Source organism: Xenopus laevis, chromosome 2L (genome assembly GCF_017654675.1).
Source record: "Xenopus laevis strain J_2021 chromosome 2L, Xenopus_laevis_v10.1, whole genome shotgun sequence".
NCBI classification, from domain to species: domain Eukaryota; kingdom Metazoa; phylum Chordata; class Amphibia; order Anura; family Pipidae; genus Xenopus; species Xenopus laevis.
Genome location: NC_054373.1, coordinates 136253653 through 136277452, shown reverse-complemented (window position 1 = coordinate 136277452; position 23800 = coordinate 136253653). Strand labels below are relative to the sequence as shown.

At 37.3% G+C, this 23800-nt stretch overlaps 1 protein-coding gene across 5 annotated transcripts in view; it reads right to left on the bottom strand.

The window, feature by feature from the left end:
• diaph3.L (diaphanous related formin 3 L homeolog) overlaps positions 1-23800 on the bottom strand; it is a 302953-nt gene that overhangs the window by 97553 nt on the left and 181600 nt on the right. For all 5 annotated transcript variants that reach the window (XM_018247296.2, XM_018247297.2, XM_018247299.2 and 2 more), the window contains 2 exons: positions 22903-23067; positions 3750-3885 (listed from right to left, as the gene is read on the bottom strand). In XM_018247296.2, the coding sequence (XP_018102785.1) occupies positions 3750-3885; positions 22903-23067 (301 nt within the window). The remainder of the gene's footprint in view (positions 1-3749; positions 3886-22902; positions 23068-23800) is intronic.

The following is a 23800-nucleotide window of genomic DNA, read 5'->3' as shown; positions in this document are numbered from 1 at the left end:
GAGGGGAGCCCCAAAAAATTTTTCAATCTTTTTCAGCCTATCACCCATAATGTAGAAAACACGCCAGTGTTTTTTGGGACTTAGAAAAAATTTTGACTTTTTTTGAAGCAATCCCTATCTACTCTATTGCGCTTCGCCTGGTCTGAGGTGGCGAAGGAAGTCTAGCGTAAAAGGTAGCGTTCAGTACACTGCGCGCGTTCGTGAATTTGCGTAGTTACGTCCGTAGCAAAACTTCGCCAGGCGTAAGGGTGCGAAGTAACACTAGTGAATCTACACCAGCGTTCGTTAGTGAATTTGCGCAGTAACGAAAATGCCAAACGCTAGCGAAGTAACGCTAGCGTTCGGCGCTTAGTGAATTTGCCCCATAATGTATAGCCTACTGTATGTGCTTATGTTTTTAGAAGAGATTCGTTTTCAGGTGGCAAGAAATGTAGGCCTATACAAAGAATCAGAATCCACCTTGGTTGGCATGTGCATTGTCGGACTAACAGGGAAACTCCCGGTGGGCCCAGGTGCCAGTGGGCCCTCCTGCTTCTAAACATTTGGCCTATTTCATGACCATTCCCTATTTCTATGAGAACAAAGAGGCTAAATAGATGGAAGAGGAGAGGAAGAAAATAGTATTGAGAGTGAGCCCCTGGTTAAAGGTTTTTTGGGTGGCCCCCGGTGTCCTATTCCGACACTGGGCATGTGGCAGTAACATTCTACTTGAACCTGAAGCATGAAAGCCATTTGGTAAAAGATTTGACTTTTGAAATTACAACTCAGGTGGAGAAGCTCCTTTTGGTAAGCCTTTTATGAACTGCTAAATCTACATTATGGCAGCTACATAAAGGAACACACCACCTCTAAAAATGTAGTAACAGTGGGTACATAACTTTTTGAGCTTTAGTTAAGAAGGCTGTCTCACGATTACAGCTCAAAACATGGGATAAATTTAGAGAATGCATATGCAGTTGATATTTATCCATGTCACATAAAGGTGACACCAGTACATGTTTTATTAATCAACATTTAAGTTGCTATTCCATGTATGGCATATTAAGGTCTGATTCTGCAAAAAGGAATTTCACAGCAGCTGTGTGTTACTGCAACATACCATATATGTAAGGTACACAATGGCCAGAAGTATATGGACATCCGTTCTAATATATTGTATATGATGGAAACAAATCTCACCATGATGGTTAAACTTGAATAAGTATGAAGGCTGAGAGAAGGCACTTCATACACCCCTGTTTTTGAATAAGATGGTGGATAAGCATGTGTGCAAGGTATTTTTTTCAGGCAGCCATGCTTCCACACCATTTTAGGAAGTTTCTTTTTAAATTTGTCTTTACGGTCATTTTATTTTACTCTAATCAAAATTGGAAATAATTAATTTGCAACAGGCTTATAATGTAATTCATTAATAGGAATATTCTTTTGCATATCTCAAAAACACTGAATGCATCAAAATGTAACTTACAGTGTTTACACGCTATATAACTACAGCCAGAACTATTAATTGTTTTTACTTTGTTATGATGGAAAACACAATCAGATTACAATAAATTGAGGAAAATAAAGCACAGCATTAGATAACACTGTAATCTTTAAAAGAAGTAAACATAGTGGGTAGAGCAAAGCAGAGGAATAATAATGCAGCCACCTCTGGTTCCTAGAAGGGATACAGATAGCCTACAGCTATCCTCAAGCAGAGGAAAAAGCACTTCGGTTCCCTACAGCAAATGGCAACTAATGCCTGCAGAAAACCTGCGACTTTCCATTTTGTTTATTTTGAGACAGTAAAAATGAAATGCTAAATATTATTTCCTTCGCTCTGTTGCCTCATATTTACTCAATTAATGTATTAAGAATGTGGCATTGATTTAAACTAATGGCTTTCATAATATGCATTTGATAATAAGAAAGAGATTACTGAACATCAACAATATCTATTTGCAAGCTCTTGGAAGGAAGGCTTATCCTTTAGGGAGGGGTATGTGCACTGAACTGTATAGTAGAAACCAAACAGGGAGTATCACAAACTGGTGTGCAATCATTTTTAAGCAATTTCGACCAAACATTTATATCCATGCCATACCATACTGTGCCTCTACACATTTTACTTTATTTTTTAGCCATATAAACAGTAGTACATGCCTTGTTAAATGTCCACTGTTTTGCAATACATAAATGATCCTTTTATAGGATGCTATTTTTAAGTGTCTGTTACAGTATTCATCTGGTTATTGTACCAAAACAATCAGCTATTTAGATAGGAATCTGTTTTGTACATGAATTCAAAATCTTTTTTTTTAAATAAGCCCTTAGCCCATTATGACTTTTTTATTTTAAGGGAAAAAACATTGGCATTGTGCCTTTTTTTTACCGGCTAGTCTGGTAAAATAATCACCTTTATTAGCTAAACTATACAGTATAATTAACCAAACCCCCTGCTTATTAGCAATTAATAGACCTCTAAACATCTGGAACTTTCCTAATTTATTTATTAGCTTTAATTTGCATGTGAATAGCCCTTTAGAACAATTCCTGATTGACCAATTTCTAAGGGCTCTTACAGACGAGCGTTTACCTGCGCTCCCATGCGTTCCGTTTTTCTGCGTTCAGCCGCAGGGGAGCGCAGGAATAGACACATTACATTTTTTCCAATGGGGCTGTACTCACACAGGCGCCGGACGCAGGTTGAGACACAACATGCTGCACTTTTCCTGCGTTCGGATCCTACACGCGCCTGTGTGAGTAAAGCCCCATAGGAAAAAATGTAATGCGTCCATTTCTGTGCTCCCCCGCGGCTGAACGAAGAAAAACGGAACGCAGGGGAGCGCAGGTAAAAACGCTCGTCTGTAAGAGCCCTAAATCTAGTGCCCTTATCAACCTGGCTAAGCTTACAGATGACAATTGAAATATGTAAAACCCCTAAATCTTGTATTTGCTGTGGTTAAACAAAAATAATTTCACTAATTTCACCTATAAATTAACCCAGTAACTTTACAGCTTCTTTGTCAATTGCAGAGGTATAGACTTAAACGAGGGTCTAAGGGTTAAAGTAATCTACAAGTAAAGGATAGTAAGTAGAAATAATACTAAGGATAATTATTCAACCTTCCAAACAGTATGGTGGTGCCAAGCATCAGAGGATGGAGTCAAACAAAAAAAAAAAGTGTATCAGGGTTACTATCTGAGAATGGGTAGTCAGTTTAGATAAATAAAGTTACGTAGGGTGGAAAAAAGAGGCATTAAAGCAAAAGCAAATAAACTTGCAATGGAAAGGTATTTTTTTAATTCTAAAGAGCAGCTAAAGCTAATCCATATGCTGACCGCAGTACTGCGAATGGTCAGATTTCCCACAGTGGTTAATTTAGCACCCACTTCTTGTATAGTTTAAGCCAGGGACACTTGAAACATATTTCATCATCAGTGAATGGAGGGGATAGTAGTGAGCTATGGAGTATATCTCATGTTAATCACCCAAACAGCAGTAATTAATTAAAAGGCATGATGGTAGCACAAACTATAGTATCCTGCATCCCTAAAAGCTGTTGTTAAGGAATATCTGCAGTGGATTTGTGCTATCACTGAACTGAATTTAATAGTCTGTTCTGCAAATAGGTGAACAATGTGCTCCATACATTATAATTTAAATTGCCTAAAGAACATATACAGTATAAAGCATGTACACGTAATACTGAAATAACCCTTCATGATTATTTCTCGACTTTAAATGAATCTTCATCTATACTCACCATGTTTCTTTTCTAAGAGGCGTTTTTTCTTTAGCTGCCTTTCTACTTTCTCTTTTTCTGCCATTTCTTTTGCTTGTTTGACACGCTTCTGTTTTTCCTCTGCCTCTTTTCGTCTAATATTTTCTTTGGTAGCTTGCTATAAACATAAATAAATAAATATTTTATCAGCAGCATGGATCACATGAAACACATAAAATGAATTGAACCTTAAGTGCAAGTAGGATGTTTATAAATTTCTCCAATCTTTCTATACTTACTCATATAGCAATACAACCAGTGTAAAAAAGATTTAGGACTTCTTGGTGGCCTCTCATGGTTCATAGGTTTTACATGTAGTTACTGACTAAAGGGCATATTTGTTAGATAGAAAGACAATGAAAATCCCTGCTCCTGTAATTTTTTTTGTACATGCCATTATATAATGTCACATGATAGCATTACAACCAGTGTAAAAAAGATTTAGGACTTCTTGGTGGTCTCTCATGGTTCATAGGTTTTACATGTAGTTACTGACTAAAGGGCATATTTGTTAGATAGAAAGCCAATGAAAATCCCTGCTCCTGTAATTTTTTTGTACATGCCATTATATAATGTCACATGATGCTCTAAGGCAAGATGGTAATTCAATATTTTTTATCTTAACCCGAAAGTTTCGACAAATAGACTTCAGAAAGCATATTTTCTCCCATACAAGAAACACAGATCAGCAATAAGATTCCAGTGTCCATTCATTGCCGATTACTAATGTAGTACAGCAGAATTAAGAAAAACAAATCCAAATACAGTTACGGCCATTATCCCCAGCATAGCAAATGAGCACTTGAGAAAGCCATAAATGAAGAAAGAAACCTTCTAAAATTCTTTGCTGAATGATTTTCACCTTTCTGGAGGTTTCACATAACAGTGAAATAACTTCAATGCTGTTTTATAGATCTTTTACATAAACACGAAGGGGCATATTTATCGAAGTTAAAAAAACAGCACTTCGGCAGCTTTTAGGTGGCGAATGGTCGAAGTCAAGTTTTAAAGAGACAGTACTTCAAAAAAAATTGACCTTCAAATTTCGCCGTTTTTTTCAACTTCGAATCGAAGTTGGACTATTCAATGGTCGAAGTACCCAAAAATTATCTGCCCCTTACCTTTGTATGTTTAAAAAAAACAAACAAGCATTCCAACCTGTACAAGATCACATATACTGGGGTCAAAGGTATCCAGAGCCAATCAACCTGCCCATATGGAGTGTAAGAAGAAACAGGAGTATCCCGAAGGATACTCCTGGAAGGACAGAATCCTTTCCTAGTAGTATTTGGCTGGGCAACCATATATGTATATTTTGTAACAAATATTCTTGTAGTTCAAAATAGAAATAGTGGCAATGGCTTGAGCATTTTGATAAGAAGCATACAACATTATAGTAGACGATTAAAGTTCATGTAAAGCCTACATTTTCCTTTAATGTATATATAGTAAGTTGGGCATAGCTTCCTCACCCATCATTTGTACTGCATATATCCCCTACATTTGCCAGTGGCATCATATTTTCCTAAAAAAAATAGCTTTTGCCCATCGGCCATTTTCCCTCTGACACATCATCAGTAACATTGACATGTCTGCTGTAAAGGTCATGCAATGCAGAATGCAGGTTTACACAGGCACAACATACTTTGATAAAAAGTTCTGCTGGGGTTGAACACTGGTTAAACTGAGCTCAGAAGAGGTGGTTAGGAGACAAAAATACGATCAGACAGCTAGTTTCTATGGGAACCAGTAATGCTATCTCTTCATTAGCTGTTAGACTGGAGGGCGTGTTTAGTAATCTGAGCTGAGACGAACTGAGCATGCTCATTAGCCAACAGCCAAAGTAAATTCCTGAGGGAGAGGGAAGAGTGGGTTAGAGGAGGAGAAGGATTTCTAAGTGATTAATGGGATGCTACAGTCTTACTGCTAACTAGTGATGGGCAATTAAATTCACCAGACACAATTCGCCGGCGAAAAATCGGCATGCATAAAAACCACCAGATCCATTTGGCTTACTCCTCATTGCAGATGTACAATGCATTTTATCAACTAGAAATGAGTGATGCATCAGACAGATAATCATATATTTTATGGTTTCGCTGAAAAGCACACTGTTCAATTGAATAGGGAAAAGGAATGCGTTGCGCATTAGAAGTGAAAATAAAGTATGTTCCATGTGAGAACCAGTGATTTAACATTGAACAGAATAATGGACAGAATTCTGTAACATTTTATTTCATGTAAACAGTTATATTATTAACATGCCTAATGTTCTAATAATGTATTTCTCTTAAAATGACAAACATCACGTGTATTTACTTGGTATACTGTAAGTATCACTTTTGTAATAAATAGGGGGGGGGGGTCACATCTATCCCTGTAAACAATGGCATAACTAGAAGTACATAAGTTAGGCACCTACTAAGCCCTTAGGCAGTAACATGCTATGTTTTATTATGCTTTGTTTATAAATGGGAAAATTAAGCCATATTTTTTTTTTTTTAACCACCACCAAAAAAGTAAAACCCATAACAAGAGCCACTGCCACAAACGCTTTAGTGATCATGAGTTAATCTTAAGTGGGTTCAGAAATTGGTCCATAAGAGCTACAGTATATATTTATATATTTAACTAAATGGCAGGAAGCATAACAATCACATTGTTCAAACATTGAACAGTTGTTTTTTTGTCCATTAACAGCCCCAACTCAATCTGACAATTTGCAAATCTTTATGCATTATTAACATGCAAAACATGAATACAATTAAATTATATATACTCCTTTCTTCTGTGCTCTTATAACTTTTTCACACAGTTGTGCTAGGCTAGAGTTACACATACTGTAACATATGCAACTTAAAATATAAAAAATGCAGGTTGAGCATCTAATTTATTAAAATATATGCAATTCTGATCAACACTAATTGCTCAAGTGATTAGAAAAAATTGCAATATTTACCAACTTGAGAGAGAGTAATGAACATGCAAACTTATTTCCACACGTTAAAAATATAGCTTAAAGGGGAACAGCCTAGTTAAAGAATTATTTGGTTTTAACTTCACTTTAATGCAGTTTAATTTTACATGTAAGTTGGCTTTTATGTCCTTTCATTATTTGGCTTTTGAATGATAGGCCTTACATTCGTAGTACCTGCACTTCAACTCTGAAATTTGGACTTTTATTTACTAAGATGGGAGCATTTATCAGACCACAGAAGTCTAGTTGTGGAACTGCATCGTTGCAAAAGTGCTCCTGTTTTAATAAACGAGGGCTTTTGACTTCCATAACGTCTATAACCTTATTCCGATTTCATGACAATATAGATTAGATGATTTTCACTTCTATCTTGCTCCTTTGTTGACTAATTACTATTTACATAGATCACATTCAAGTGGGATAGTACAATAATCTGCACATATAATCACTGCCAAATCTTTTCATGGACAATATGCCTGTTAAAAGCCAATTTGGAGAGACCGCACACCTCACAAAACCCAAGCAGTGTGTCCTGGTGCTCGGTGGTAGGGGAATCGGCAACCACCCAACCAAGGTACGTAGAAGGATCACCGGCACACAGGAATACGCTGTGCTTATTTATGTAGGGAGCTATGGGAACCTTGGAGTTACCGCTGGGTCCGGAGGCGGTGTCCGCCCTAGGGACTTTGGATCAGGAGGAAGCAGTGGCTGCGACTGCAACTACATGAGAGTGCAAGAATGCATTTTGACACAAGTAACTCTAATGAATAATGTTTTACACACAACTGACTGCAGGGAAATTTGAACAAACACAACTATGCTTGTGGTCATAAATGACTCCTATGGAGTTATACAGGCATATGATCTATAATCAAGAATGCTTGGGCCCTGGTGTTTTCCAGATATGTGATCTTTCTGTAATTTGGATATCAAAACTTTAAATCTGCTAAAAATCATTTAAACATTAAATAAACCCAAGAGGGATGTACAAACTACTGTCTTATTATTACAGAGAAAGATTATTAGCTCAAAATGGAGTCTATGGGAAATGGCTTCCTGTAGTTTGGAGCTTTCAGGATTATCTTTTTTTTGGAGGGTTTTGCCTGAAAACTCGAATTCCAGATTTTTCCTGCAGAAAACTCGATTAGAGTTTTCGGGTTTCAGAACTCAAAGAATCAAGTTTTTTCCATTAGAGTTTTTCTTAAATAAGATACCATTCAAGTTCATTCAAGGTATAAAGAAAACTAACATTAGACCTTCGATAAATAACTCCCTTAATGCTATTCATTTTAGGATGCATTTGTTGTTTTTGTGCTTGCAAATAATATTCTTCCATTCAGTCTGTAAGTACATGCATTTTTAAATTGTAAATGCTTCTGCCCAGAGGGAAGTCTAACCTCAACACTCTTAATCTTGTCTCTGTAACTGGATTGTGGTTGATGACAGCGCCGTACAAGGCTTTCTTTTCTGCACAGTTGGTGTTTTTCCTTTCTATATTACATCAAACCTGTGCAGCAGGTAGGTAGAGTTTTGTGCACATAAATATTTAATCTTCCCACAGCTTGCTTCTGTACACTACACTTTGTGGTCTCATATGTTGAGGGCCAAATGAGATACAGACATAACTGCCCAGAGTCAAAGAGAAAGTTTTGCATTTGAGAATATCTGCATTTACTGATCAAACTAAATTCACACATTTTAATGCAAGAGAACTTTCATTGCTATAAACATACACCAAAAGTTGTGTTCATTTTTTCTCTCACAAATAGGATTTATTAGACCTGTACTCAGATTTTAAGGTTAAAAGATAATTTGGAAAATCAAGGACATTTCTATATCCAAGATTTAGAATATCAAAGGCTATTGTGATACTAAATTCTATATAGGTATAAACTCTGTATAGGTATGGGTATGTATGCGAATGTATGGAGGGGTGTGTGAGGATGCTTGTTTTTCATTTGGAGGGGTTGAACTTAATGGATTTTGTCTTTTTTCAACCTGATTTAACTATATTGTAAGATGCTGGGCTGCAATGAGGCAATACAAAGAGCAAATTAGTTATTTTGTGATTTATATGTTCTGTGTATACTGAGAGGAGCTGCATTACATGAAAATATGGATCAAGCAATCTTACTAACCCCTCTTGGTGACTTTTATAGAAGTGTCCCTGATTACATAAATCATAATGAACCCACTGGTGGGTGCCATTTGTGTCAGTTACTGCCCACTTAAAGCATTAGCTGACTATATGGACCTTTTCTTTGTCTATGGCTAAGCTTCGTGTGGTTTGTTGTACCCTCATACCCACCCCTTTAGACGTTTGGTGGTCCTATTTTCTTTTTAAAAAAGTGTCTTGGTTTGTGCAATCTCTCTCTCTTAAAAGCCGCAAATGCTAGCGGCATGGGAGGATCTAGCCGTGAAAAAACCAACGTCCCATGAGACACTCCTGCACAGACACACACATTACACCCATCACATTCATCGTTTAGTTTTCCTCTTAACATACATCCACACCATACATACACTTATATTTATTCCACAAACACTCCCCATTCACCACTATACATACTCCCACACTCCACACATACACACCAACATGTAACTGAACAGATCATTCTTCTTAGTTTTTAATTACACCCCACTACCACATTTTTTCAAAAATTGGTTTGGGCAGTCTCTCCCTCTTAAAAGCCACATCAGCAGTCAGCGGGGACGATATGTATATACACAAGTAAATTGTGTGTTTTGACAAATATGGAAGGAGGGGGCAATGCATAGAGCTGATGTCTTGCTGAAACAATGGGAATGTGAATGAAGATCTACATGTACGCAGGGGATACTCTGTACTGTATGGGGCACTGTGTAGAGGAAATGAAGGCAGTATAACATACCACAGGGGCACTAGTGTATATAGTGGCTCTTTAATTTTTTGCAGGTGTACTGTAATGTACCTGGCTCTGTATTGGTGGAATGTTCATACATAAAGTTATGCATTAGGAACCATGCACCTGTACATTCTTGTACAATCTAGTTAAGACAAATCTATATAAATGTTTTACAGTTTGATGCTATACTAAACCATTTAAGACAAAGAATCCACAATTTTAATTAAGGATTATTACTACTAGTTTCCCATATTTCAATTTCAATATTTTGCAAGAACAAAAGAGAAATGAAATGAGTTTAAATAATTGTGTTTTTCCAACTTTCTTGGTCCTTTAGAAAAATTGTGGCAGGAGGAGAAGGTAGTTAATCAAATTACTCTTCTCAATTAAACTCCCACTGCAATGAACTCCTCCTTATTTTTTTACCAGACAAACACAAAAGCTAAGGCAATGGAGATGCTTGATTGCACTAACTTAATTATCTCTTTTTTTTTTTTTTTAAACAAACGTCAGATAACAGAAAATGGGAGAGGGAGAACAATGATTCTTCAGTGTATTACAATGGAAAACATTTTTTTTTATTAAATTAAAAGAATATATTTTTCAAGTCCTATTCATTTTGCTTAACCCCAAGAACAAGTTCATATTGCCCCAATCAAAGTTTAGGCAACGCATTTAAACTAGGTCTGCACCAAATCCTCAATTATATTAGGGATTTGTCTGTAATCCAGCCTTTTTTTGCATTATTTGGTTAATTTGTACATGCAATTTAGGGTTCAGATCTGGTTCAGGATTCAGTAGTTTTTGTGGTGAATTTGTTATTCAGCTGAATAAAACTGTTTCGGCACATCTCTAAATTTCAAACACTTTAAGGAAACTGGGTAAATATACAGGCTATGGAAAATATATATTTTTAATATAGTTAGCCAGAACGTAACTTCATGCTTTGCAGCTCTCTGATTGGATACCAGTCAGTAACTAATCAGTGACTTGAGGAGGGAAGTCATATGGATCATAACCATTTGCTTTTGAATCTGACCTGCATGCTAAGGATCAAAAATAAACTAATTGAAGAGTTATGTCCCATGTGTGTCCCACTCCCCCCTTTTTAAGTCACTGCCTAACTTAGAGATTAAAGAGATCCAAATCAGGAAGTTGGACTCTGAGTTTTATGTTAGACATCTGCTCATTCCAGCCTTTATAGAGTATATTTTAAGCTAACTAAATATATTAGAATTTTTTCTTTTACTTTGCACAGCCTAACTTTTTACCCAGTTTTTATTTTTACACTTAAAGGGGTTGTTCACTTTTTAGATAAATTTTAGTATGATGTATAGAGTGATATTCTGAGACAATTGGTTTTAATTTTTTGTTAATTTAAGGTTTTTTGAGTTACTTAGCTTTTTATCAGCAACTCTTTTAAACAATATGGTTTCTAGGGTGCAAATTCCCCTAGCAACCATGCATTGATCTGAATAAGAGACTGGAATATGAATAGGAAAGGGGCTGAATAGAAAGAAGAGGAATACCAAGTAGCAATAACAATACATTTGTAGCCTAAAGCTCCCCATAGACGTGACGATTCTTTTTGCCGAACGACCGATTATGGGGAAATCCGACCAATCCTTCGAAATTATCGTGCGGTTAGTGGGATTCGAACGATCGTACATCTTACAATTTTTTGGCCGACATCTGTCAGGAAATTGATCGGCCAGGTCAAAAAATCTTTGTCGGTCCCAGTGCAATCGATCTATGTTTGCAGGGCCATGCAGGCATCTCCCCTTTGTTTTCCTGGCAAATTGGTCTTTTAGTTGAAGGTCAATTCGTACGATCGTTCCGAGAAAATCGTGGTCTCACAATGAGGATCGGATCTTTTAAAAATCTCAACATCTATGGCCAGCTTTACAGAGCATATGCTTTTTAGAAGGGGTCAGCGGTGCCCATTTGAAAGCTACTAAGGGTCAGAAAAAAAGGCAAATAACTATAAAACTATACAAAATAAATAATAAAACTATACAAAATAAATAATGAAAACCACTTTAAAATTGCTTAGAATTGGCCATTCTGTAACATACTAAAAGTTACCTTAAAAGGTGAACCACCCCTTTAACTGATCCTTTACTTAACTTTGTTGTTCCTTAAATTATCTTTTAGTATGTTATAGAATGGGTAATTCTAAACAACATTTTAATTGACCGTCATTTTTCTTTTTTACCGTTTTTTTCAATCATTTGCCTTCTTTTTCTGTTTCCAACTTTCAAAAGGGGGGCACAGGCCCCATCTAAAAACAAATGCTCAATAAGGCTACACATTTATTGTTATTACTACCTTTTATTTTCCATAAAAAAACTGCAAAGTATCTCAGTATTACCAGTATCTACACCATAAAAGTTAATTTAAAAGTATATTAAATATTTTGTGTACAGGTTTGGGATCAGTTATCTGGAAACCCATTATCCAGAAAGCTCCGAATTACAGAAAGGTCATCTCCCATAGACTCAATTTTTCCAAATAATCAAATTTTTAAAATGTGATTTCCTTTTTCTCTGTAATAATAAAACAGTAGCTTTTACTTGATCCAAACTAAGATATAATTAATCCTTATTGGAAGCAAAAACAGCCTATTGAGGTTATTTCCTGTTTACATGATTTTCTAATAGACTAAAGGTAAGAAGATCCAAATTACGGAAAGATCCCTTATCCAGAAAACCTCAGGTCCCGAGCATTCTGGATAACAGGTTCCATACCTGTATTATAATAAAGTACCCCTGTTGCAAAATATGAGGATATTAGAAGTCACCTTGGAGTTCCATGACCTGTTACATGGCCTTCAGTCTTGTACTTATAAATGGAACGTCTAGATAACATAAAATATATTTTACCATAGGGGGTACTTTATTCACTATAAATAAAATATGATATCTACGACCATATATAAGCACGTGGCCGAAGGCCATGGAACTGTAAGGTGACTTCTAATATCCTCATATTTTGCAACAGGGGATACCTATTTATAATAATACACAAGTTTCAGTAAGTCATTCGACAGAAATTAAATCACTAAGCTCCAATTATAACTGATGACATCACTAAGCACCGCTTATAAGGATATATATATATATATATATATATAATACACAAAAGCCATGAATATCCTGTAAATTATATCCTTATAAACGGTGAGTTCTGATGTCATCAGTTATAAACGGTGAGTTCTGATGTCATTTCTGTCACATGACTCATTGAAATTTGTGTATTATAATAAATAAAGTACCCCCAGTTGTAAAATATGAGGATATTAGAAGTTACCTCGGAGTTCCATGACCTGTATAAAAACACTCGGCCTTCGGCCTCGTACTTTTATATGGTCATGAAACTCCTCGGTAACTTATAATATCCCTATATTTTACAAAAGGGGGTACTTTATTCACTATATATATATATATAAATAAATATATATAGATATTGTATATTGAACATAAAAAAGATGTTAGATACAGATTGTGTAAAGTATGTTTCTTAACCTCTAAATCTATATTCTAAAGTGAACTTTTACAGGTGGGATTTGTTATAATATCCTTTCATGATTTCTAGCAAGACTACTACAGGCTGTGCTGGAACTTAAATTTCTACAATTACATGCACAGCTGGAAGGAATTTTATACTGCACAGTCACACTTTTCAATACAGTTTCAACAGCTCCTTAATAGCAACATTTCGAGAGAAAAGCATAATATATAAATTATATACATATGCAAAATTGTAAGGGAACATATATGTTTTACATAGGTACAACAGACTTTTACTTCAATAATTACAACAAGAATGGTTTATCCAACACACTAGTTATGGATCTTTATGTAATTTGGATCTTTATACCTTAAATCTACTAGAAAATCATATTAACAAAAATAAACCAAATAGGCTGGTTTTGCTTCTCATAAGGATTAATTAAATCTTAGTGAGGACCAAGTACAAGTTACTACGAAAATCATTTTTAAAAATTTGGATTACTTGGTTATGGCTTTTCAGTAATTCAGAGATATCTGGATAATGGATTTTCATATAACGGATCTTATACCTCTAGTTGTATTTGATTGATCACCTATTGAGATGCTTATGTTAAGATGAGTCAAATGTCTTTGTCACGATCGGCACCCAAAATCCAGATCCAATGCTAGGCTCCCTGGTCTTGGCTCTTGCTTCCACCTTTAACAGCCGCCTTTCACCTCGGGTGGAGCCCTCGGCTAATTGGATGCAGCCAGGTCTTAATAAGAGAGCTAAGGGTTCTGGACGAGCAGAGGGGCTAAGTCTTTTTGGGCAGAAGGTCACAGTTCAAGGAGCAGACAGAAAACGTAGTAAAAACAGGCTGGGCCGATGCGGACAGAATACAAGCATCAAACAGGCAAAAGCCAGATCAATCAAGAATGGTCAAACAGGCAAGGGTTGGAATACAGATATCCTAGACCACCAGGGTAAGTCCTCACAGTCTTGAAGAACAACAAATTGGCCAGTGTTATAGTAGCCATTGCAGAGAGTCAGTAATTATCTATTATTCTAGATCATACACAGAGGAAAGCGCATGCTAGCTTTTCTCTCTTGTCTACACAGAAAGGCTTAGGCCAGGGGTAGGCAACCCGCGGCTACGGAGCCTCATGCGGCTCTTCATCCTGCTTGCTGTGTCTCGGTCTTGCGGCTTTGGCTGTCACGTTGTCTATTCAGCCCTTGCACCGCTGGTGGCTTCTTGAGTGTGCGACAGCGGTAAGCTAACAGTTAGCTTACTCGCGGTCGCACACTCAGGAAGCCGCCAGCAGGTGCAAGGTCTGTATAGACGTTCCAGGAGTGACAGGCAAGACCGAGCTGCAGCAAGATGATTTATTATGGTCCTTACCGCGGTCACACACAAGAGAGGAAAGATCAGCATGGAGCTTCAGAAACAGATAATAACACTAGCATTTAATAGGGCTATTCAGTGTTTAATTTATTTCAAAGTAGGCCTACACATACACACTGCACTTCTGTTGTTGTAACAGTTGAAATTAAAAAAATGCTAAAACTTTTAAAAGTTTATAAGCTGTGTTATGTTTTGTGGCTAAAGACTATTTTTCTTTAGTGGAAGAGGGGGCAAAATGGCTCTTTTGATAGTTAAGGTTGCTGACCCCTGGCTTATTTTTGTCCAAATTTTTCATTCATTTTTTTCAATAGCTATTTTTCATTTGTACTTATTGTTTGGAACTTTTAATAACTTTCATGGCATTCGCGATTTAGTAGAGTTTAATTGTGGTTCCAAAAAGCTCTAATACCACTAAAATGCAACTTTTAGTAAATGGGACTCGAGGTTTGTGGCCCAGAAATGCATTATCTTTTTTTTTCCTGTCAAAAACACAGGTGATAGGTGTTGCTATTCATTTAAATGACTGGTGGCACATATTGGAAAGAAAATAAATGTTGGCATTGACTTTAGTGTATAACCTGTTGGTAGAGTAAGCCTTTTTTTTCTGCATTCTTGTCATGAAAGTTCTATATACAGATATACACTGACGTAGGACACATCATTCTAAAAGACACAGGGACTCTTTTGTTTGCAACACAGCTCCATAAAAGACCTTAATAGGATTAAGCAGAAAAGTAGGACAGATAACACATGTAAACAAAGACCAAGCACAAAACCTAAAAGCAGAGAGTTCTATACCTAGTCTAGTAAAGTTAAATTAAAAAGGATTATAAGAAATATAAATAATTAAACTGTATAATAGAGTCATTTTATTATAGACTAAAAACAGTTCTTCTATAAACAAATTTTGATATTTTTATCTCTGCAAAGTTATGGCTGTATGTATAAAACTGGGTTTTAAATCAGAAAACTAAAAGTTCTACAAAAAAAATCCAGGAATATGAAGATTTTTTTATTTTGAAATATGTGTTATTATATTCCATTTATAGACATCAAGAGCCTGTGTTAATAATAAATCATATGTCCTCCTGTGTTTTTGTGGCTTGATGGTGCATTGAATTTTGTTGCCTGTGAATTCTTTATTCACATAAAGCTAACATTACACAGTGAGCTCTATGAACTCCAACAGTGTGTCTGCATTATCCTCTTCTCAGTAAATTATGTATGGTAGAAAATTATATTAATAGCTTATTTGGTGTGAAAGTAGGAAGGTTATTTTTTATGAAGAATGGCTAAGGTCCATTTTGTGTTACTGACAGGGTAGAAAGCTTTTTTGACGACCTTCCCAGGATGGCTATTGTACGGATTTGCCATTTATGTTCCTTTTTTTAATAAATATGCATAAGATTATAACTATATATGCAGAAAATAATAGTAATAACAAGTTGTGTTCAATGCAGTTGAAGCCACAGACAAATAGACTCTAAATTTTGCCTTTCTAAATTATTTATAGAGTCTGAATTTCCTGGAAACAAATGCAGGACAGTGTTTTCTGATTTAAAAACAGGGTCTGTTAATTGTAAATTATTTTCACACATGCTGTGTTTGTATGAGGTGGCGAGGTCAGCAAGGTAATAATATTGATGTTTTAAGCTGTGTTTCTTATAAAACCTTATAAGTGGAACAAAAAGCAGGATGAGTATTGATAGAGCCATATTTTGTCAAAAAAAAAAAAAAAGTGACTTTCCCAGTAATGGTGTTCTGTTTCCAAAGCTACACAATACCTTACCTAGCTAGTTTCTTTATGTAAGAAACTTCTAAACTCAGTAAGTTTGTTTGTCCTTGATATAAAGAGATGGCAGTTGGAAATATTACATTCAAAGAGAACTGGTAAATGAGGGAGTAAGGTTTTCATTGCATATTTATACAGTGGCTAAAATCGCAAAGATATAAAAATCATATTTATGCTGAAATGGTAAAAGGTTAGATTTTTTCCTAACCTCTGTTTTTAAAGACAATTTCTAAGAATAAACCACGTAAAACAAAACATTTACCAAAGCTCCTCTATCTTAAATCCAAGCTCATCACAAAATGTCTCTTGTAAACTCAATCTACCATAAAGAAATTCATATGATGTATAAAGCAGCTATAAGATAGCTGCACATCTAGTAGGCTTCCCATCAGCATGTAACACATATAGGTGTTGTGCTTATAAGAAACGTTCTGAATTTTTGGTAAAGGTAAAATTACCTTTAGCATGTGTTATAGTACCCTTATGATTAGGTTTGACATTTCTAAAGTGGTGATTCAGAAATGGAGATTAGAAGTCAGCACTCACCCTTAGGGTATATTGGATGCAGGTGCAGGTCTGAGGTGGCCACTTCCACCCGTTCTGTAAACAAATTCGATAGACAGACAGCACCACACTTGAGATATATTCTTAAAAGGCCTTTGTCTGTCCTGAAATAAGCCCTTTTGGAATAAAGGCCTTTTAAGAATATATCTCAAGTGTGGTGCTGTCTGTCTATCGAATTTATTTCTAAAGTAGTATCAGCACCTACTGAATGATTTAGGCAACTTCGGAAATTCAAAGTGATTCATATGCCATCCCGTCGACGATTCGTATTCTTGCCAGCGGGAAGGCATTTGGGGAGATTAGTCGCCCGCGGAAGAGAAAATTTGTCGCTGGGCGACTAATCTCCCCGTCGGCCATCACCCTGAATGATCAAAGTTGTCAGGAAGACTGATACTGGGTTAATATAATTGATAACTTATCAATAGTATCACATGGGGACCCATATATACCCATCAGCTATAGATTAGATTTTATGCAGTGTGTGCTTGACAGGTATGTGCAAGTACTCTCACCAAATGACTACAACTTATATAAACAAGCTGCCGTGCAGCCATGGGGCTGCCATTCAAGCTGAAAAAGTAGTTAAGTCACAGGTTACTTTGCAGACAACAGATAAGCTCTGTAATGGGATACAATAGGGTTTCTGAAGAAAACACACCAGTTTTAACATAAAAGTCGGTAACGGAAAAACTATTCACAACGCGAAAAGTTATGCCTTTGCGAGAATTTAAAATCATTTTTTGCGAACCCGGAAACTGTTTAGCAACCACTTCCGACAGTGGAAGACCGTTTGTGAATTTTATAGTTTGCGCCAATGTGCAGTCAATGTAATAAAACTTCTTACTGAAAAAGTCGTTATGTTTGCTCCAAAAGATTACGACACCTTCAAGCACTTCTTAAGAGTGAACAATTAAAATTTGCAATGCGCAATTACAATTCGCAATGTAATAACAGTTTAAGGAACAATATTGCATTGCGAGATGTGGATATTTAGTCTTATTGGTGCAAATTGTTTTGCTCTTTGCGACTTTAATCTACTGAATGCAACATTATTACACGTGTGTTCAACTTAAAGAAATGTAATTATGGTGAAACATACAGCCGGAGCAGCTGTTTATTAAATACGCTTCACATATAATCTTTATATTTTTCTTACTGTTGTTGGTAGAGGAGCTCCCAAGCAAAAGATTTTGTTTTCCATTTGTAAACAACACACTCATGCTGTGAGTCACTGATTGATTTTGCCTAAGAATCTGATACAGTTGGTTGCAGCAGAAAATATAGGGGTAAAAAGAAATTGTGTGCAACTGTGCACATTTTTGCATTTCTATGCAGAGTTAATATTTACATATACAGACAAAGAAAAGAAGATAATTTGTTTGTGCCAATGGGATATTGACTACTAATACATGCAAAATAAAAGCAAGCTTTGGATATTTTTAATTACATTTCATCATCAGGCATCAGGGCCGGACTGGAGGTAAAAAGCAGCCCGGGCAAAAAAATTAAAGCAGCCCACATGTCCCTTCCCAGAGACTAATATCCCACTGCTACTATAGACACCATCTCTCCCTACTATACCTGCTATCCCACAGTCACACTCCCTTCCCAGAGACTATTATCCACTGTTACTATAGACACCATCTCGCCCTACTATACCTGCTATCCCACAGTCACACTCCCTTCCCAGAGACTATTATCCACTGTTACTATAGACACCATCTCTCCCTACTATACCTGCTATCCCACAGTCACACTCCCTTCCCAGAGACTATTATCCACTGTTACTATAGACACCATCTCTCCCTACTATACCTGCTATCCCACAGCCACAGTCCCTTCCCAGAGACTATTATCCACTGTTACTATAGACACCATCTCTCCCTACTATACCTGCTATCCCACAGTCACACTCCCTTCCCAGAGACTATTATCCACTGTTACTATAGACACATCTCTCCCTACTATACCTGCTATCCCACAGCCACAGTCCTTCCCAGAGACTATTATCCACTGTTACTATAGACACCATCCTCTCCCTACTATAACCTGCTATTCCACAGTCACACTCCCTTCCCAGAGACTATTATCCACTGTTACTATAGACACATCTCTCCCTACTATACCTGCTATCGCACAGTCACACTCCCTTCCCAGAGACTATTATCCACTGTTACTTATAGGCACCATCTCTCCCTACTAATACCTGCTATCCCACAGTCACACTCCCTTCCCAGAGACCTATTATCTACTGTTACTATAGGTACCCATCTCTCCCTACTTAATACCTTGCTATCCCCACAGTCCACTCCCTTCCCAGAGACTATTTATCCACTGTACTCATAGGCCCATCTTCTCCCTACTATACCTGCTATCCCGACCCGTCACACTCCCTTCCCAGAGACTATTGATCCACTGTTACTATACCGACACATCTCTCCCTACTATACCTGCTATCCCACAGTCCACTCCCTTCCCAGAGACTATTAATCCACTGTTACTATAGACCACCCATCTCTCCCTACTATACCTGCTATCCCACAGTCACACCTGCCCCTTCCCCCGAGACTATTATCCCACTGTTACTGATAGGCACCATCCTCCCTACTATACCTGCTATCCCACAGTCACACTCCCTTCCCAGAGACTATTATCCACTGTTACTATAGACACATCTCTCCCTACTATACCTGCTGTCCCACAGTCACACTCCCTTCCCAGAGACTATTATCCATTGTTACTATAGACACATCTCTCCCTACTATACCTGCTATCCCACAGCCACAGTCCCTTCCCGCAGACTATTATCCCACCGTTACTATAGTTATCCATCATAAATAGACAGCAGTCATATTGTTCACTTGAAATGCAGTGGCCAGTCATGTCTCCTGCTCTCCAGTATCATCATAGTCCTTGGGGTTTATTTCTATACCATCTATTTCTCAGGTGTGTGTTGGCCATGCCTCTAATAACGCGCTCCCTCCCCTTCTCACCTATTTGATGTTTTGTTGGTTTTAGGCCTTTTTCTGTGATGGTGGTGGGGTGAGTACACTAATTTAGGCAGGGTGAAGGTGAGTGGAAGGTTACTGGCAGGGGGGGGCACAATATATACAATCTATATATACAGCTGTTTATGAGCTAATGGGGAATAAGCCAGAAGCTGTAGCCAAATAAACTGACCCCCTCCCCACACAGGTGACATTAGTGAGAGGGACCAGGTGTTTCACTGATGGTCCAGTCCTCCCTGTCTGACACCCATATCACTTCACTGCGCTTGCCCCATAAACTCCACCGCTGTCACACTGTAAATCTATCACTTCCCCCTGTGTTTCAGGAATAGCTTCCCCTTGCTGCAGTTGTAGACTGCTGCTGCTGCTGCTAGCTTAGTGGCCGTGACTGTTAATTGTTCCTCCTTCTGTGGGCTACAGCCCTGCCTGTCTGTGGGCTAGCACATAATGAGGCATTTGAAAGCTCCAGCAGCAGGAGGAGGCAGCTCTGGGATTTGCATGGGCTGAAGGCTGAGTATTTTTACCTTGTGCGGTTCAAATCAAGTTGCGCACAGACAAGGTGACACTCCTGATTTACTGGCCAAGCAAGTCCCCTTCCCCCACCCCCCCTGTGGAGCAGTAAAACAGACCTTTATTGTAGCCCCGCTGTCTCCTGTACTTTTTCTCACAATCGGCTCTCAGCCGGCAGGCTGCAAACAGCAGACGGTGTAATGTCTTGCGCACTCTGCAATCCACTGATCGTGTCTGCTGTTTGCAGCCTGCCGGCTGAGAGCCGATTGTTAGAAAAAGTACAGGAGACAGCGGGGCTACAATAAAGGTCTGTTTTACTGCTCCACACGATCACTACAGGAGCGGCCCACTTCGCAAAAATTAGAGCGGCCCCACGGGCATTTTCCCGTACTGACAGATTGTCAGTCCGGGCCTGTCAGGCATACTGTATTAAAAATGTTACCCTTCCTAAAACTGAAGCTATATAGACACACACAGAAACAAAGTAGGATCCGGTTTACATCCATGGGGTTCCTCAGGGCTCAGTATTGGGTCCACTTTTATTTAATTGTTCATTAATGGTTTAGGGGGAGGGTATTATAAGTAATGTATGTGTTTGCAGATGACACAAAACTATCCAGCCCAATAAATTCCATCCAGGATTTGTCATCCTTGCAACAGGATCTTGACAAACTGGCAATCGGGGCAGCTAAGTGGCAAATGAGATTCAATGTTGATAAATGTAAAGTCATGCACCTGGGATGTAAAAATATCCAAGCCACTTATACACTTAATGGGACTGCACTAGGCAAATCCATTATGGAAAAGGACCTTGTCCTTGTAGTTGATAAACTTGGCTGTAGCAAGCAATGCTGTTGTCAGCAGCATCAAGGGCAAATAGAGCTGTATTAAAAGAGACTGATTCATGGCAGGAAGCGGTCAATCTTCCACTTTGTGATAGAGGTAAGAGTCATTCTAAATTGGAATATTGTACTATATATAATAAGCGAAATACTCAACAGAGCTTAGGAAATATTGGGTTGTCTTGCTGCAGGACTCTGTTTTAGCTAAGGTCCAGGATGAGAAATCGTCATTTATATTTAAGAGAAACATAACCTCTTGGGTATCTAAGAGTGTATACAGTTCAAATACATTGGAAGGGTCTAGCTCGTAGATTCAATATAAGGGGAACTACAGATGCGGTCCAGGTGTAAGTCCTGGCAGTATCTAAAAAATTCGAAGGCATTTGTTGGTACTAATACAGGCAAATTCTATGAGATAAAAAGATATTTTAAGTGTTTGTAGAAGGGAGTAGTTTACCTGGCCCCCTGCTTCTGTGGCTCCCAATGTGTAGGAAAAACCATGACAAGTGTAGGAGTAGGGCATATTACAACATATTTCTGTGGATACAGGATGTAGGATACAATTTCAAATTATAGATAAACCTGAGTATAATATAAGAAAATTTGATCAAGACAGGAAATTACTTGAAATGAGGACTTTATCAGCTTAGAACTACTGAACCCCTAGGTGGTATGAATAGGCAATGAAAGATATCATGTTGATATCATTATTGATGGCCTGACAGACATTATTTTGCAATTTTGTCACTTTTTAAAATTCAGTTTATAATCATAGCAATTTGTGATATTTGCTTTCATTGTAGTTATCACTGTCTATATTATTAAATGCATGTATACCTTATGTGATATGAGATATATTTATATGGAGTATTTAAAATGGTATATAGATAGATTTATGGGACAACGGTGGGATTGCAATGGAAGGGTTACTATTTTTTACAGGTGGCGTGTCTTTTAGCCTTAAATATGGGTAGTAGGAGGGTCATCTTTAGCTTCTGAGGAATTGGCGAAACCCTACAAAATCCCATGTCCTGTATGTGGAGATGTTTTTAATGCTTGGAAATAGAGAGTTTTTTTATTCAATAGATGCCCTCTTTGGTTCTGCATTGTATGGAAGGTAACTGCTTGGGATCGCAGACCACGTGTAGCACAGAGTGACTATACTTGCCGGTAAGTGCTCCCATAAATTATTGCATAAGGACGACTGCATGTTATGGCCTGGCTATTAACAAGTTTTGTGTGTGCTGAGGTTCTATGGGTGCTATCATTCCTGAGGAAAAGGGGCAGTAAGATTGCAGTAGAAACATGTAACTGATAAAGAGATGTATTTAGAAATCAAAATCTGATTTTTTTTTTTTTTTTTTTTTACAGCTGATCAGCTTGCCAAATAAACCACAAAACTATGAACTATGGCTAACAGTACAATCAACATGTGGTGGGCAACATGTTCTTACTTCACTTCATGAAGGCTGAAATTGAAAATAGAGTTAAATAAGGCAATTAACTTTTAAACTTGGAAGGCAAAACTTTTCTGCAGTCAACCACAAACATTTGATCAATGTACATGAATGCAGAATGCAAGCATGTAAAAACTCATACAATAGTGATGTCACTGCCACAAAATAATATGCTTTAAAACAAAATCCTCATATAAAATACATACTATAAACATTGTCCTGAAGTTATACAGATCTGTGAAGAACTCTTCCACCGAAACTTTCTTAGCATCAAGGACATAGTACTCCATAAGTCCTTGGTAGAGTTTATCCATGTTTTCGTACATTCGTGATAGCTTCTTAAATTGCTCTCTTGCATACACTGCAAAACTGTACAAGCTTATTAAGAAAAATATGAAAAATATGAGTGAATGTTTCACACAGTATGGCCAGTATTACATATTGACTGCAGTGACGTGTCCTGGCAATATAATACAAATGCAACACAAATGTTGCTCCATCTCTGCTTCTAGTACCACCCATGAAAGGTCCTAAGGAGTTGAGGTGCACGGTTATGTATTTAACTCAGAAACACTACATAAGCCTAAAACATTATTAGTAGACCAAGTATTCAAAACTCAGAGATCAAAAAAACATTTACTGCTGCCTGCGGAAAAACAACTACCTTGCACAGAACTGATTTGGGCTAATTCAATAAAAGCTTGGAAGAAGAATAGTAACGTTTAGCGATCACGTATCAAATGTAATTAACTCAGGTTAATTGTCCTCTAATATATGTAGTAGGTCATTTTAGCATCGAGGCTACTTGGAGGAGAAGAAAAGATCAGTGTAGTATATTCTAACACAGCACTTATTTCTTAACTTTCTTAAAACTTAAACATTTAAACATATTGTTTTTATAATTCTAAGTTACCATGTAAGGTATGGTATAAATCAATTTTTTTTTTATTGCTCTAAGCATACAGCTTTTGGGTCTAAAGTGTTTGCATCTTTCAAGTCAGAAAAGCAGAAAGATATTAAAGGTTAGGGAAAACATTTAAGATGTTAAATAAATCTCCAGCTTATTCAACCGGTATTCCAAACATCATGTAGTTGTCAAAAGGA